Raw genomic sequence first — 15939 nt, 5'->3', positions numbered from 1 at the left:
ACCTAGAAAACTATATGTAGCATTCATTGTTGGATTCTACATAGATTTAAACTGAAATTAATTTTTTAAAATATTAATATTTAAAAATTATTTTTAAAATTTGAAAATATATAAATAATACCAAAATTTATGAAAAATTAGTAGTGCGTATCACATAATTCAGAAGTAATTTTTGAAGTAAAAAATATATTTTTCTGAATTTATGATATTTAAACATTTTTTTTAATTTAAAAATTATTAAAAATATATAAAAATAAAAAATAAAAATTAGTATTATATATAAAAATAATCAGATGTATTATTCGACATTAAAAAAAATTATCTTTATCATAACGAAATTTTATTTTTTTTAAATAATTGATAAATTGACGTAGTTGATAAACCTGCAAGAATGGAGACAAAAAAAAGAGCTAGAGCATGACATTAATTGGGATCATAGGCAAATACTCTCAAGTCGGCACAATTGAAAGTGCAACTGGATCTTATTAACTCCAACCGCAGACAGCCTATAACCCATACGAATATGGATACAGATATGGTGCGTCTGAGATATCTTTTGGTGGCTACTATCCTACGCAGTCCGAAGTATCTTACATATCAGATTTTGCCGCCGGCTTATTCAAATAGGCCCCTTCACGGTCGTTTTATCAACTAGTTTATCAGCCAGAGGATACCTCTCAGCGCTAAAGCTTCAGTGAGAAATCCAAAGTGCTTATAACCCGAAACGCATTTCTTATAGAATGAGCATACAAGATTACAACGCCGCTTGGTTGGAGGGATGGGTTGATGTGCTTTTTGACTATATTGATCCGGATATCTACGAGCGGCATCACCACTCGACAAAATTTTAGATATCGGTATATATGTTGTACTTTAAAAATATGTAATTAATTATATTATTTTATATTTTTTATCTTACTAATTGATTTGAGGATATTTCATATTGTTTCTTGTAGCATACAACATCTCACTAATTATTTTATGATTTGTATTATTTTAAAATAATAAGATACATCATTTAGATTAAACCGGGATCATAGAAACATAAAAAAATATAAAAAAGACAAAAAAAATTAGAAAGTATCAAATTAGACTTAAAATCATTGAAAAAGTTCAAAAAAATTGATTACCAATCAAATCAACTTAAAAAACTCCACAAAAAAATGGAAGTGCCGGTATAGAATTGGCATGCCCTATTAGACTTGTCCGCTGACTGGTACGGGTATCGGTTCGGTGGACCTTGCTCAACGATGAGTTTCTTATCACAACGTTGGGTGGTGATTTGATGAGTGGGGATGATTTGGGATCACTACTACATAGGATCATAATAATGCAATTAAATGCGATGATCTCATCACCTCCACTTACATCATCATTGATCTTAGGGTCACCACCCCAGACCAAACACCCCCTAAATGTATTGGTTGATTAGTAAACACTTGTTGCCAGTTTACCTTTCATCCAAAGCATCATTTTTCTTTCTTATCAACCCAACATAAATGGCAAATAAGTAAATGGAACACTCATAAAAAATCAGCATACTCAAACTATAGCATATCAATGAACCCCTCTTATGGAATTGCTAAAGAAAAAAGTGGAGTACAAATGGGAAGAGGTCCATCAACAAGCCTTTGCGAAAATCAAGGAGACCTTAGTGAAGGCCCCAGTGATGATGGCTCTAATAGCAGGTAAGGAACTTAAGCTATATCTTGCTTTAAATGATAGACACTTTTGAAATCCATAATTATTAAATTACCACAAATGGAAACTAGAAGGTTTGATTCAACTTCAAAACAATCTACACAAAGCTATACACTAAAAGCCACCAGAATTGCAATACTGTAGAAACACCATTAGTTCCTTGCACCAGATACTATGAATTTAATGGCTTTCCTCGTAAAGTTATGCTGGTGAAATATATGGGCTACATAAAAGAATAATAAAAATGCGAAAAATGCAAATCACATAATAAGACATCGACAAGAGGGAAAATGAAAAGAAAAGCAAAACTTACCATCTTATCTGTGTTATATCGAGCTGCAAAACCAATACCGGACTTCCTTTGATGGCCAAGCCAAAATACTTCACTACCCAAGGATAAATGTGGTGAAACACTCTGCAGAAAAAACAGAAAAGAAATGGGTTACAATGCAAGATAATTGTAACCCATAAGTAAAATAAAGAGGAACTAAGATTTCTCTTTTATAATTACTTTTTGTGATAGTAGAGTCTTAAGACCAGACAAGCATAACATGAGTAACATCTCGATGAATAAAAATGGTGAAATTTCTGTGCATAGCATAGCTTAATCAGACACTCACTGAGGTTATTGCACCTGCTAAGTCTGGAATTTTGAGAATTCTATTGGGATGAACAAAAGTAGCCACTTATATGATCAGACCAGTAACCCATAGATTACATTCTAGTTTTAACTTTTAAATCAGAAACTAAATCAATGGGAAAGCAACTACAGCTTAAGCATTCAATGAAAAAAGGCACAAGCCGTCCAAACCAGACAGATCGATACTTCAATATACAAGTAAATGGATATCCAAATAACTACATTACTTCTATGCACACTGATGACAGTTAATTTTTATGGCTTTTAACACCCAAGTTTCATTGGAATATGTGGATGAATATTTCACTTGAAAATTTAATACAGGAAAAATTAAGAAGAAACTAAGATAAATGATGTTTTGATAAGCCATATCAGCTATGTTAAGCATTCTTTGATACAATATGTGCATATCCAAGTAGTTCTTGTACGTATCAACAAATATAATATCATGTGCTTCCACTTGTCCTCAGAATTTACCCCAAAAGAATTAATCTTAAATGAAATAATGTTTATCCCCCTGATCACATAATTTTCTCGATTACTAGATAAATATTTTGATTTTCATAGATTTTTTAATCAAATGTTCCTTAACTGTTCCAAGAAAACAAAAACTTTTAATTTCTGGAAGATTTTTCAAGTATTTAATGGATTACTGCAAAATATTATGCTATTCTCTATCAAAATTTGGTGTCAATTTATTTAAGTTTGGGCATGATCATGTATATCGTGACATAAGCCCAAATTTGAATATATTTGAAAAATAAGTGGTGTTTTGTGCATGCCCACGAGCTGAGAAAAATATATATAGCATCCTTAGTAGAGTGCTACACCGATCCGAAGTACAACTATCCACTTCAAAATAACTTCATGCATGATGAAGAGGACCCGATGAGTGGTTAGCTTGAGGACCGACAGTAGGAGCCAGAGTTGGATGAGCCAAGATCGCCTCCTTGACCAATTAGTTTCGCAACCAGAGAAGCTAGGATGGATGTGGAGTGAGTAGAACAACATTCCACGCTCACATCCAGCCGATCAGCCATAGGGTCAGGAAGGAGCCAATCATCGCACGACTCCATGTCGGAGGCATCCTCCCAATGATTTGATTGAGAGATGCTAAGGAGAGACCACCATAGTACCCAATCTAGTCAGGGTAGAGAGCTCAGTCGATCCTCCCAAAAGAGTCAGAGCAAGAAGGTCGTTATTCAGACTAGCAAGAAAAGCAAAGGAAAAGCAATTGCACCTTCTATGAAGAGACTCGAGAAATCCATTCACTTTGATCTGGAGACCAACAAGCCATCTGATAACCGATTGCCCGAATCACGCAATACCAGGGATGATAGTTCATCCCATGATGCATCTGGTGGCCAGGGATATAGAGGGCACGGGGTAGCATAGTTTATAATTCATAACTCTAGGATGGTTTTCGATTCACTGATGAATTCCAATTTATTCATGCCATACAGAATCGAAACCATAGTGCATAACTGGTAGAGCCCCCGAGGACACCATTGCATATAGGAAACGGGCTTCTCATGATCGTTCCGAAGGTGATGCTGCTGCTACAAATGATATTGCACGTGGAGTAGGATCCTAGGGCGTATCTGGTTCCTGGTCCCACATTGGATCCTATTCCGCACTGACACCAATGACCCATATTCACATGGATTGTCTGAGGCGTCATTCTCAAGTGGTTACTATCCTTCGTAGCTTCAGCCATCTTTCAAGTCGAATTTTTCTATTGGCATCTTTAGATGGCCAGCCTAGTCTCAAAGTCAAACAGACAACTCCCAGGTAACTATCCAGTGGACCATGGAAGGATCATGAGGAGTTGGTGTGAAGCTCCTCTGGAATACTATTATGATCCCGATGTCTATGAGTCACATCAAAACTCCAGCATTAGATATTGGTATGCATTTTATACTTTAAATACATTAAAATTAATTTAATTTGTTGTATTATATGTGTTTACTTAAAATACGTTGGTTAGTCCACTCCAATTTCATTTCAAGATAAAAGAATATCAAAACAAGGTTAAAACCACAAATTGGACAAGAATCCCAATAAAGTTTTTAAGTACAAATCAAAAAGAATTAAGAAAATAAAAAATTGAAAAAACAAAAAAAAACAAAATGGTGTACCAATCAATTAACTGGTACACCAAGGCATACTGAGTGTCGATACGATACCAAACTGGTATTGTACCGTATCGGTGGCCTACCAATACAGATCTTGATATCGGTTCAATAAACCTTACTAAGATATACATCTTTAATAAAAGATAAAATCAATACAAAATAAAAGAAATAAATTAATATATGTAGCACTAATATTACTATTTCTAAATCTACCTCGGACAATTTCTCCTTCCATACACTAAAAGATAATGAAGAATGCAACCTCAATTGGTCAGCAACATAATCAAATAAGGAGCCGAATGGGACTCCAATAACATTAAAAAGTGGAGAAATGTTTCATACCAACAAAATAAGGTGCTCAACCAATCAGCAATAAAGATGATGATGATGATGATGATGATGATGAAATATCAAGATATGCTGCATTGCATGGTACATCATTACCTGGATATAATTGGCCCCATAGAAGGCATTGTTTCCAACTTGAAACTGAGACCTGTAATCCTTTCCCTGTACCAACAGGAGAATATAATTTGTATTAACAGTAGAAAATAGTCCATAGCAGCATGACAGACTGTAAAAAAACAGAATAGGTACATTCAGAATTAGAAGTCTCCACTAACTTTCAAGTCATGTACTGTTTTACCAGAGTTTCAAAAATAAATAAAGAATAATGTCATAAAAAAATAGATGCCCAACGAAATGAGAATAGTAGACTTGTAAGATGAGGTATAGCCAATTATACTGTTTATAGGCCTTGTATTTCATAGCATTACATACAACTAAATACACTTTCCAGACACCGAGTACAGAGAATTAAAATTGATATTAATGTCAGCTAACATGTTTCACTGATCATGAATATAAAGAATTTGGATCAGAATGACATGGTTGAATTATGCTCATGTATATCATGGGAATAGAGACTAAGTTCCTAACTACAAGAACCACATAAGACAAATGGACTCAGTCCCCTGGGCACAAGTTGCTGAGAGAACATTTGTGACAGGATGATCAGCAAAGTAGCAAACGGGAATAGCAAGTTGATAACAGAAATTGAGTTTTGTGTATTAAAAATTACCGGTGCAATACTTGTAACCGAAAAGTATCCAATACATATTGGATATTGACACGCCTTCATGTATGGCCTAATCTCAGATACTTCCATAAGTATCCATTTATTTAGAAACGAAGGCATGAAATGCAAGAAAGATATAACTCAGATGTCAGAGACTTCTTAAACATCTTTCGAATTGTCTTGAGCTGTCAGGTACCAGGCTATGTGTTGAGGTTGTAAAGCAGGTTCAACACCCAACCTGTTAAGGAAAACAAACGACCTTGGGCATTTATAATTAAGTGTGCCCTAACTAGAGGGGAGGAAGGGAGGGAGGGAGGGAAGGAGGGAGACTATAGTAGGAGAGTGAGCAAGACCTAAAATGTAGAATGTTTGGTAAACTAAAAAGCCTGATATTCAAAAAAATAAAATTATATGGTAGATTATTTACTATTATACCTCTGTTGCATGCATATCTTATTTCTTTCGAGGTTGTCCACATCAGAGTTATGTACAATATTTGATATCCATATTCATGCTCCACAATACATAAGTTATCTTGGCATCATATTCTACAAGGAGCAAAAGCCGTAACTCCAGAGGTAAGCACTAATATATGTATAAGGATAGCTGTGATCAATGGTTCTCATGCATAGGTAGATGCAGATCTGATACTGCAGAAAAAAATACTAAACTAAACAGAGACAATATGTAACAGTTTTAATCAACTGAGCATACTTTGAAGTGGAGACTGCATGGAGGATACGGCTAGGACCTAAAAATGATGCAGCAGGTGCATACACCTTTTCATCTCATTTAAGCATCATGGAAGGAAACCACAACAAGCCTATGGACTATAAAGTTTAAAAGCACAACACTTGATCTAAGAAAATCCATATCCTGGAAAATTTCACAAGTCAGTACACAGCAAGTGCATACACCTTTTCATCTCATTTAAGCATCATGGAAGGAAACCATAACGAGCCTATGGACTATAAAGTTTAAAAGCACAACACTTGATCTAAGAAAATCCATATCCTGGAAAATTACATCAGTACAACAGATTGTTAAGAAAAAGCAACTTGATAAGACTAATATAGAGACAGCCATCTAGACTAATGTCATCTGAGTAGACAAAATCCAAAAAGGCATCAGCAAAGACTTAGCCAAGTCCACTTACATGTTCATGATATATTATTCAAACCATATTATTATAGTATCAAATTTGTAGAATAAGATAAGTTAGGCATAATATTTAGGTATTGCAAGGATTGGCAAAAGGTTGGATTGGATGAAGTGAATACAAATATCAAAACTCTAGCGGTCTGACCCAAACTTGATGCGACCAGCAGGGCTGCAAATGGGTCAAGTCAACCCACGACCTAATGCATTCAGCCCGGGTTAGGCTCAGCCAGATCCACTTCTGAAGACTCATAGTTATAGGACCTGTGTCGGAAAAAAAAGGAGGCGCACCAGAAAAAATTGTCAGGTCTAGGTCATTTTTTTCTCTACCCAACCTGACACGGCTTGGTTCAATCCAATTCGATCCAAAGACCCACAAATCTAAAATGCCCAAACTCTCCATCATTCACCCTTTTGCCATATTTGTATTTGTAAATTGCATGTTAAGATTAACTATTTGTAGATTGAAGGCTTAATCATGCTCTTACCAACTTTTTCCTTGTAATCTTTCTACTTGCTATCCTTATCATTCTTACGTAATGAGTAATGTTTTTTCCTTTAAACTTGCATTGGACCCAAATAACGCATGGATTGGGTTGGATCATGCTAGCCCCCACCAGCCCTGAATGACCTAGTAAGTCTAAAAATTCAAGGACCTAACCAGACCCAACAAAATCAATTAATGAGTCAGGTCTAGCTCTAAAAATGTGACGCAAAAGAAAACCAAGTCCCGACCATACTTGGCCCATCCTGATCTAGTCCACTTGCAGGCCTACCAAACAGCTCACACTACTTTGACTTGAAGCTGCTGAATGGTCATATTAGATGCCCTAGACCTGACTTGAGGAGAAGGCCAAGAAGAGGAAATGAAGGAGGATAAAAGGGAGAAGCGGGCAAGGAGGTGGGGCAGATGGGCAGTGGGCACTATGGTTGACATTGGGGCAACGGCCAACAGAAAAGAAAGCTTTGTTTGGGTGGACAGCAGTGAGGCAACCAATGATAGCAGGGTATGGAAGGGTTGTGACTGACAATGGGCCTATGATCAGTGGCAAGCAACATAGCTACAATTCAAGTGGCAGCAATGGAGGAAGAAGTGCAATGAAGGCACACAGACTGACAATGAGGGGCTGGCAACAGAGCTGACAATAGGCAAGGGCTCTGTAGGGTATAGCTAAGTTGGTAGAAGAGGTGAACAAGGGTTTGATGGTGAAGGGTAAGAAAAAGAGGAGACAATAGGAGTGGGCAAGGAGAGAGAGGAGAAGAGGCAAGGAGGAAGAGAAGAGGAGAGAGAGAAGGAATTGTGGGAGGGGACGCGTGAGGAAGATTCCTGAAGAAGAAAGAGAGTTCGCGTGCCCACCATATTTCTAAAAAAAGAGAAGGCTGATTTAGGTTTTTAAGGTTTTAATATAATACAAAAATAAATTATCTTACAATGTAAATATACATGGTTCTGACTCAGCAAGCTAGAACCCTCTGACCTAAATTTGATGCAATCTGCCAACATATAAGTTTAGCTAGAAGCAAACCTGATCCATGAAGAAAATAGGTGAACCTAAATGGGTCGACTCTAGGTTGGATCTGGTTGGGCTAATGGGCACAGGTCAAGATGCTATTAGGTATTACTAAGCAAAGCAATAACAGTGGAAACAAATCAAAATGATGTACCCTATCTGTATGTTAAGTGCATAGTCATAGTGAACTTATTTTTATGAGAAAACCTAAAATTGCACTTATTGGAAGCACAAAAAGCAAGTGCTTTTAAAGAAGAGCTTAAGTAACAATACATAGGCGCATGAACATTTGTAAGACACTTTTGGAATCTTAAAAATGTGCACAGGTTTGATAGAAAACATCCACTGGGCCAAGCGCAGAAGCAACAAATATAATGGTATAAAAGGAAGCAAAGTTAACTATAATGAATCATTACAGATATCAAATGTCATAAAAATGAATCATTACAGATATCAAATGTCATAAAACACTTCAACAGAACATGAATGTCAACCATTTCCAGTTTATGAACTAAGTACTAAATTTCAGCAAGTGAATCCACCATGATGTGAACTTACAGAATGAGAAATCCTACATTACTTAAAAGGAAGAAACAGCTATTAGTATAATCTTTCACCAGAAAGCCCAGCATTATAGAGATACATAAAAAAAAACTCGTATGTTTCTTACTTCCTATGTTTTCTTAGGTGGCAAAGTAATCTGTAGTCGATACTAACATTTTACGATGTTTTTTTGACAATAAAGGCAACAATGCATAATAGTGAATCAGCAAAAAGAAAGTGAAGCGAGCCAGACATTGCTGAAGCTTCACTAGACAATGAAGTCAACCAGAAAAACAAAATCAAAAGTCTTAAAGGCACAGTTCTACTTTGATGAAACATCCAAATGCTAGACCATTTAAGAGTAAGGAAGAGTTGAGGAACAAACCTTGTAATCGAAGTTAAACATGCCTTGAGAAAAGTGTGGCTCATTAGTAAGCTGACCAAAATGAAATATGTGTCACTAAACCAACAGTCAAGAGTAATAAACCAAAATCATTCTCCTTGCTAAAAGATTTTAAATGATTAAAAAAATTACTATAGAGCACCTGTGCATTGATTTTCAAAGTAAGGTTATCAGTCAGATCGCATTTAACTCTTGCATTCAGTCTTCCATCAGTAAGCACCCTTCCAACAAGCATTAACTGTATAAATGCATGAAAGGTCCCATACTTCAGTTATCCATCAAGAAGCTATCGAGCTCCACAGCCATCATCTGGCCATAAAATGCAAGAAAACTAACCTTTGGATCCAGAAAATTGGCACCAAATTCGTAATGTGCAGTAGGGACTTTGATAGTATCAGAAGACTGTGAAGGAACTTCCATTGATCCCATGAAAACACTGACAGAAGGTTGTCAAATCAAAGATTTTCTTTTTAAAACGATCACCAATAGGAGAGCATATATATCATATGCAGCACAAGCTAAACTACCTGTGGCTAAGTGAAAATTTTTGATTTAGGCCCTTTGTAAAGTCAAAACGCAATCCTTCGAAAAGCTCTGGCTTCAATGACACTGCAAAAGCAAATTAAAAAAACATTAGAAAATGCCCTGATCTCACATTGATTATGTTAGCTTTCATTTTTGCAGGCTGAATTTTAACTCTAGTGAAGCTAGAAGATTAAAATTTGTACAAACTCTAATTTGTATCTCATTAAACAAAAAATTTAGAAAAAGTCTATGTCGCAAGAAGGGTAATATCATCTGCATTAAGGAGCACTGGTATTAAGATGTTTCTGCCATGAATCCAAATTACTTAATAAGAAAATACTGTAAGCAAGAGTCCCCCCCTTCAACTGCCAACCCAAGTGCTCTTTTATCTCAATAAAATCAAAACCAATTATCAATGCCTTTCTCCCTTGTTACCATCACAATCCCTTGCCATTTGTGCATGTAGAAAGATTAAAGGACATGAATGAAAAAGGAAATGAATGACCAGCTGAAATTCTTAGAGCAAAAAAGGAGACAAAGTGGAAAGAAAGGTAGGTTTCCCGGGGAAAAAATAAAGATTTCCACAAACAATTTATAAGAAGAGAAGCCAAATTTATAACAAAAATTCTTTTACTAGAGCTAGATACTAAATAAGAATCACCTCTGCTGATCTAAACCCAGTACATGCAATGAATGTATTGAACCAAAATAAAACCTACCCTTTTCTAAATATTGGTTTATAATCATTTAATGCCATTAGCATATCATAAAACATAACAATCTCTGTCCACTGAATCGGAAATTATCTCACGAATAGAACAGATAGAATTCTGACTTCTTCTGCATAAGAAGAGCACTAGGCATCCTTCATCAGTCATGTTCCCACTGTATTGGCCACGGGACTTACTAAGACCAAGATATTTAGTATCAGAGATATGTTCGTAACATGTTGAAAATTGAATATCATTTTGATTTGATGTAAATGAGAGACAATAAGCTTCTATGAGGATAATAGATTTCAAAGTTTATGATAACTGCAAGTTTAATTTGCTTGAGGAAATTCATCAGTTAGAATTACAAGAAAAACTCTTCTTTTCTATGAAGACGGCAATGTGAGAGAGAGAGAGAGAGAAAGCATGTCTAGTCTAGAAAGTAAATTTAAAGTTAAGAAGACAAAGGCAGATAGCTCAAAGAAAAAAGGGTAAAAGCTCTTTAATTCAGCGTGTAGAATTTCGGACATTAAAAGTCAGATGTCAACAAAACTATATTGCCAGAGTCATATTCAAGACAACATTTTTTAAGTGTTAAGGAAATTGTGAGATATTGTGGTACTCCATATATATCTCATCTCTGGGAAGGGTTTGGAGGCCTACTCTTAGACTTGAACATTGAAATGCACAACTCAGAAGAACAAGACTAAAAGGCCAACCAGATTAGTAATCTATGGAACCCTCAAAATTCCACATACAGTGCTTCAATATATGATCATGTTTTAGCATTAAACAAGAAAACATAACATGAGTGTCTTCACAAAAAGTTGACAAGTAATTAACAGCATCATCATGAGGGAACCTACTAGCCAAGTTGGTAAAGTTTCTTTTGTTAATACAAAAGACTTGGCTATTCAGTTTTCTATCCAGCCGGGCTTCCACATGTCCTAGTTCTCAGAATTAATATTATCATTATCATCATCGCCTATTTCCCGTCATATATGGGGTCATCCATAGGGCACAACTTCACATTGAGAAAGCTCCATAAAGGATTAAACAGATTTTCTGACCAGTTATCAAACCAACAACAACCTTCTAGAAGTCGGTGTCAGTGGTTGCCCAAGAAGAATTTAGGCAGGAGAGGAACCTGTTACAAAACAAGCAAGACCAGTCAACAATAGGGAGAACTACCCCACTAATTGCACCTCAAGCTCATGTAAGTGAGGAGCGACCCTAATTTTCTGGAGCTGGATAGTGTCTGGTGAAGAGCACGAAATAGGTAAAGAGCACACAGCTTAAGAATTGCTCAAAGAAAAGTTTTGTTACTTATCTGGCACCACTCAAATATGTCACTACTAGTCCAACTAAATCTCAGATCACCTAGAGCACTCTCAAATTCCATTACTACTCAATTTTAATGCAACTTGTTCAAACATGGAGATCAGTAACTCACTGAAACACCCAGCGTTAACATAATGTTCTATGTAAGTATTAAGTAACAGTGCCACTAGAAATTCCATGAGATTTACCATTGAAAAAGAGATTCAAAATAATTTTTTATTTAATCCAACCAAAAAAATCAAATAAATGCTCATAAAAAATTTCTAGAGAATCCAGAATAGAGATTTAAACGGTTCCCAGCGAAAAGCAACAAAAATAGGCGCCGCCTTGGGATCGAGACTCACTCAATGCCTCGCGCTGGATCTCCTCGAAGGGGACCGGACACGGGAGATTCAACCAATCGACCTTCGTCTCGCCCTTTTCCTCCGTCTTCGGGGGGAGAACCCCGGTGAGCCCGACGGCGGGCGGCGGCGGTGGTGGAGGCGGCAGGGTGGCGGCGTGGCTTACGGACGATCCCATCGCGTACGAAAGAGTCCAAATCGGCAAGTTTTCTTATGATAAGAAGACCGAGAGAAAAGATTTCTAGGGCGAAATAAATATAAGGAGAAGGCGGAGGAGTAGTAGGTTAAGAAGAGAACAGCCCTTCTTCCCCTCTGGAGGAGGAGGGTGGGGGTTAAGGAGGGGAAGAAGGGTAGGAGGTGTGGAGGAGGGTGTTACCAGGACTTTTGCGGCTGGGGTTGCGAAGGAGGTTTTGGGAGGGTTTTCTGTTTCCGTATAGGTGTATAAATATGTACGGAGAGAGCAAGTCCATGGATTGGTAAGGTATATCAGAGGACATCTAGGTATCATGTACAATGAACTAGAAATGATTGGGGTTTTTTTTTTTTTTTTTTTTTGCTAAGGCAATGATTGGGGTTTTAGTTGGTGAATTTTGTGCAACTGATTCACTTAATTGATTTTGCAATAAAAAATTAGATTTTTTCCTCTTAAAAAAGAAAAACATATTTACGGATCTATGGACAGCCAGCGCTTGCTCTGCAAAGAAACAAGTTGAGCCAAAGCTAGACTTAGCTTGCTTGAGCTTGGCTCAAATTACCTCAAAATATTGATACATAAATAATATATACTATATTATTTTTAATTATTATTAATAATTATTTTATGATTGTTTTTATAAATTAATAAAAATATAAATATATATTAATTATAAGATTAAAATATAATTAGGATTAAAAAATAATTGTCATTAGATCTCATGAGCAAGCTATAGATCAGTTGCTTGAGCTCCGCTCGAAATTAAATAAGCTAGTTCTTAGCACAATTATAAAATCGGTTGAGATAGAGATCGGTCTGGCTTTGATTATGTTTGGCTTTTTCACCCACGTTCCTAGATGATTTTGCCTCTACATCTAAGTACATTACAGGTGATGAACATGTAAAATCATAAATGTTATAGGTGAGAAATTATAGGTGAGACACATGATTTTGCCCCTTTATGTTTTTTTTTTAACTTTTAATTTAGGATTGAGATAACCTTAAGAAGATAGACAGGGGATGCATGCCAAAAAAACTTGGTCTCAAAACTCATGTCAAGGCCAAAATAGTAGTAGCAAAGCATCATGGATGGTCTATGGGGAGCTTTAGTTGATGGCTAGCATTAAGGCATGTGGAGGTACTTGATTCGCATGTATCTAAAGAGCTTAAATATTTACAATGCTAAAAAATATTATAAGGTTGTAGCAAATTTAAAATTCAACAAAAATAGTAAAGATAGAATTTTGGCAAGAAATTACTTTGGTCACATCTATTATAAAGTTGAATTGCATCAACTAAAGGTCGGATGATAAAGTTACAACCAGAAACTAAGGAATGGAGGTATGTTCATAATCATCTAATAGAACTTACTATTGGTGATCTTTCACATAGAATAAAAACTAGATCTTCAATTAGAGAGGCATGTAATTATTTACTTTTGTTTCTCAAACAGAAATAAAAACTATAGATGAATTCGAAAAGGATCATAATTGGATAAATATAATGCAAAGAGGAACTTAATCACTTTAAAAGAAATAATGTTTGCACCCTAGTGAGTAGGCCTAAAGACCATCCGATAAATGGAATAAAATGGGTATATAGAAACAAATTAGATGAAAATGGTAATTTAATAAAAAATAAAGTAAGATTATTTGCTCAAGGATATAATCAAGAAGAGGCAATTAATTTTGATGAAACCGTTGCTCCTATTACTAGATTAGAAGCTATTAGGTTATTGCTTGCTTTTGCATGTTACATGGATTTAAAGTTATTTCAAATGGATGTTAAAAGTGCTTTTCTAAATGGATATATAACTAAAAAAGTATATGTAGAACAACCTCCCAGTTTTAAAAATCATGAATTTCCAAACCATATTTTTAAATTTAAAAAATCCTTATATGCTTTGAAATAAGCATCCCGAGTTTGGTATGAAAGACTAAGTAAATTATTGCTAGAAAATAATTTTACAAGAGAAAATGTAGATACAACATTTTTTAGAAAAAGGAAAAAAATATGATGTTTTGATTTTTCAAATATATATCGATGATATTATTTTTGGTGCTACTAATGAAGCTTTATGTCAATACTTTGCTAAGCTCATGCAGACAGAGTTTGAGATAAGCATGATAGAAAAATATTTCTTTCTTGGCTTGTAAATCAAACAAACCAAGGAAGGAACCACCATCAGCCAAAGCAAATGTACAAGAAAGATTTTAAAAAAAATTAGCATGGAGAAGGCCAAGCACATTGGCACCTTGATGAGCCCTTCATGTAAGCTAGACAAAGATGAGCATAGTAAAAGCATAGACTTAAAGCTTCATGGAGGAATGATATATTTTTTATTGTATCTTATTACTAGAAAATCGAATATGCTAGATTTCAAGCTAATTCTAAAAAATCTTGCTTAATTGCTGTTAAAGGAATCCTAGGATACTTAAATATCACTCCAAACTTATGTTTATGCTATTCAAAATAATTCTCAATTAATTTGATTGGCTACTTAGATGCAAATTTTATTGGTTATAAAATTGATAGAAAAATACTAGTGGAACTTGCCAATTTTTAAGAGTTAACTCAATCTTTTGATTTAGTAAGAAACAATATTCGGTGGCATTGTTTATAGCCGAGTCCGATATTACAGTCGAAAGTTGTTATGCTCAAATCTTTTGGATTTAACGACAACTTAAGAATTATGGCATTAAAGATAATAAAATTTTCATAAGATGTGATAATAAAAGTACAATTAATTTAATTAAGAATCCTATTAGCTTTTAAGAAATAAACATATTGGGATAAGATATCATTTCATAAGAGATAATGTTCAAAATAATGATATGGTGCTTGATTTTGTGTGCTGATAAACAATTAGTTGACATTTTTACTAAGCCCTTTAGTAAAGATAGATTTAGTGATATTAGAAGAGAATTAGAAATTTTTGACCCACTTTCCTAACTGTTATCTCTAGACTTTTGCTTAATCTTCTCCTTTGTTTGATGAAACTTAAGTTCTTGGACCACTTCTCCCTTATTTAGATCTTCATTTTTGAGGTTCGTAGAGTTTAAAAATCTTTATTTGCTGACTCCGATATAGTGGAGTAGATCTCCAGCATAGAAGGGTTCGACCTATGCAATCTAGAACATTAAGAGTTGATCTCCAAAATGACCACTAGTGGGCAGCAGGAAGAGGAGTCGAGCAAGGGTCGACCCTTGCCTTCCAACTGCCTAAGAGTCAACCTCTAGGGGGTTGACCCCTAGTGGTCAGCAACTCCAATTTAAAGGGAGCCGACCCTTTGTTTCTCAAATTCTCTCATCCCAAACCGAGTTCCCTCTACTCCAAATAGCCAAAATCCAACTGTTCTTCCCTCCATTCCTCAAATCTACAAATCATGACTAGTTTTTTTTGGGTTTCTTGCTTCCATTTGCTTCATATGGCTCCAAAGAAGATGTCTCAAAGAAGAAAGTCTTCCCGAGGCTATGAAGAAGAGAGAAGAAAGAAGAAAAAAATAGAGCTTTCATCACCTCCTCAAGCTGGACTTCACTCTCCCTACTGTTCTAAGTTATCTTCCTCATAGAGAACATCCAGTAAGGTGCATTTAGCCACTCGTAATGTTACTTTGGGTAGAAAACTGATTTTGCATTTTTAGAGAGTGAGGGATTCACT

General features: G+C 35.5%; 1 protein-coding gene across 1 annotated transcript in view; it reads right to left on the bottom strand.

Annotated features, from left to right (window-relative positions):
• The window catches only part of LOC120107601 (mitochondrial import receptor subunit TOM40-1-like), a 28168-nt gene extending 15651 nt beyond the window's left edge, over positions 1-12517 (bottom strand). Inside the window, exons 1-7 of the mRNA XM_039120936.1 lie at positions 12090-12517; positions 9697-9778; positions 9506-9605; positions 9312-9407; positions 9152-9202; positions 4921-4986; positions 2015-2116 (exon numbers count right to left, since the gene is read on the bottom strand). Of these exons, the coding sequence (XP_038976864.1) occupies positions 2015-2116; positions 4921-4986; positions 9152-9202; positions 9312-9407; positions 9506-9605; positions 9697-9778; positions 12090-12264 (672 nt within the window). The 5' untranslated portion in view covers positions 12265-12517. The remainder of the gene's footprint in view (positions 1-2014; positions 2117-4920; positions 4987-9151; positions 9203-9311; positions 9408-9505; positions 9606-9696; positions 9779-12089) is intronic.
• Between the last annotated feature and the right edge of the window lie 3422 nt (positions 12518-15939).

This window comes from Phoenix dactylifera, unplaced genomic scaffold (assembly GCF_009389715.1).
Source record: "Phoenix dactylifera cultivar Barhee BC4 unplaced genomic scaffold, palm_55x_up_171113_PBpolish2nd_filt_p 000919F, whole genome shotgun sequence".
Lineage (NCBI taxonomy): Eukaryota > Viridiplantae > Streptophyta > Magnoliopsida > Arecales > Arecaceae > Phoenix > Phoenix dactylifera.
The sequence above is the reverse complement of the archived record's forward strand: the minus strand, read 5'-3'. Positions and strand labels throughout refer to the sequence as shown.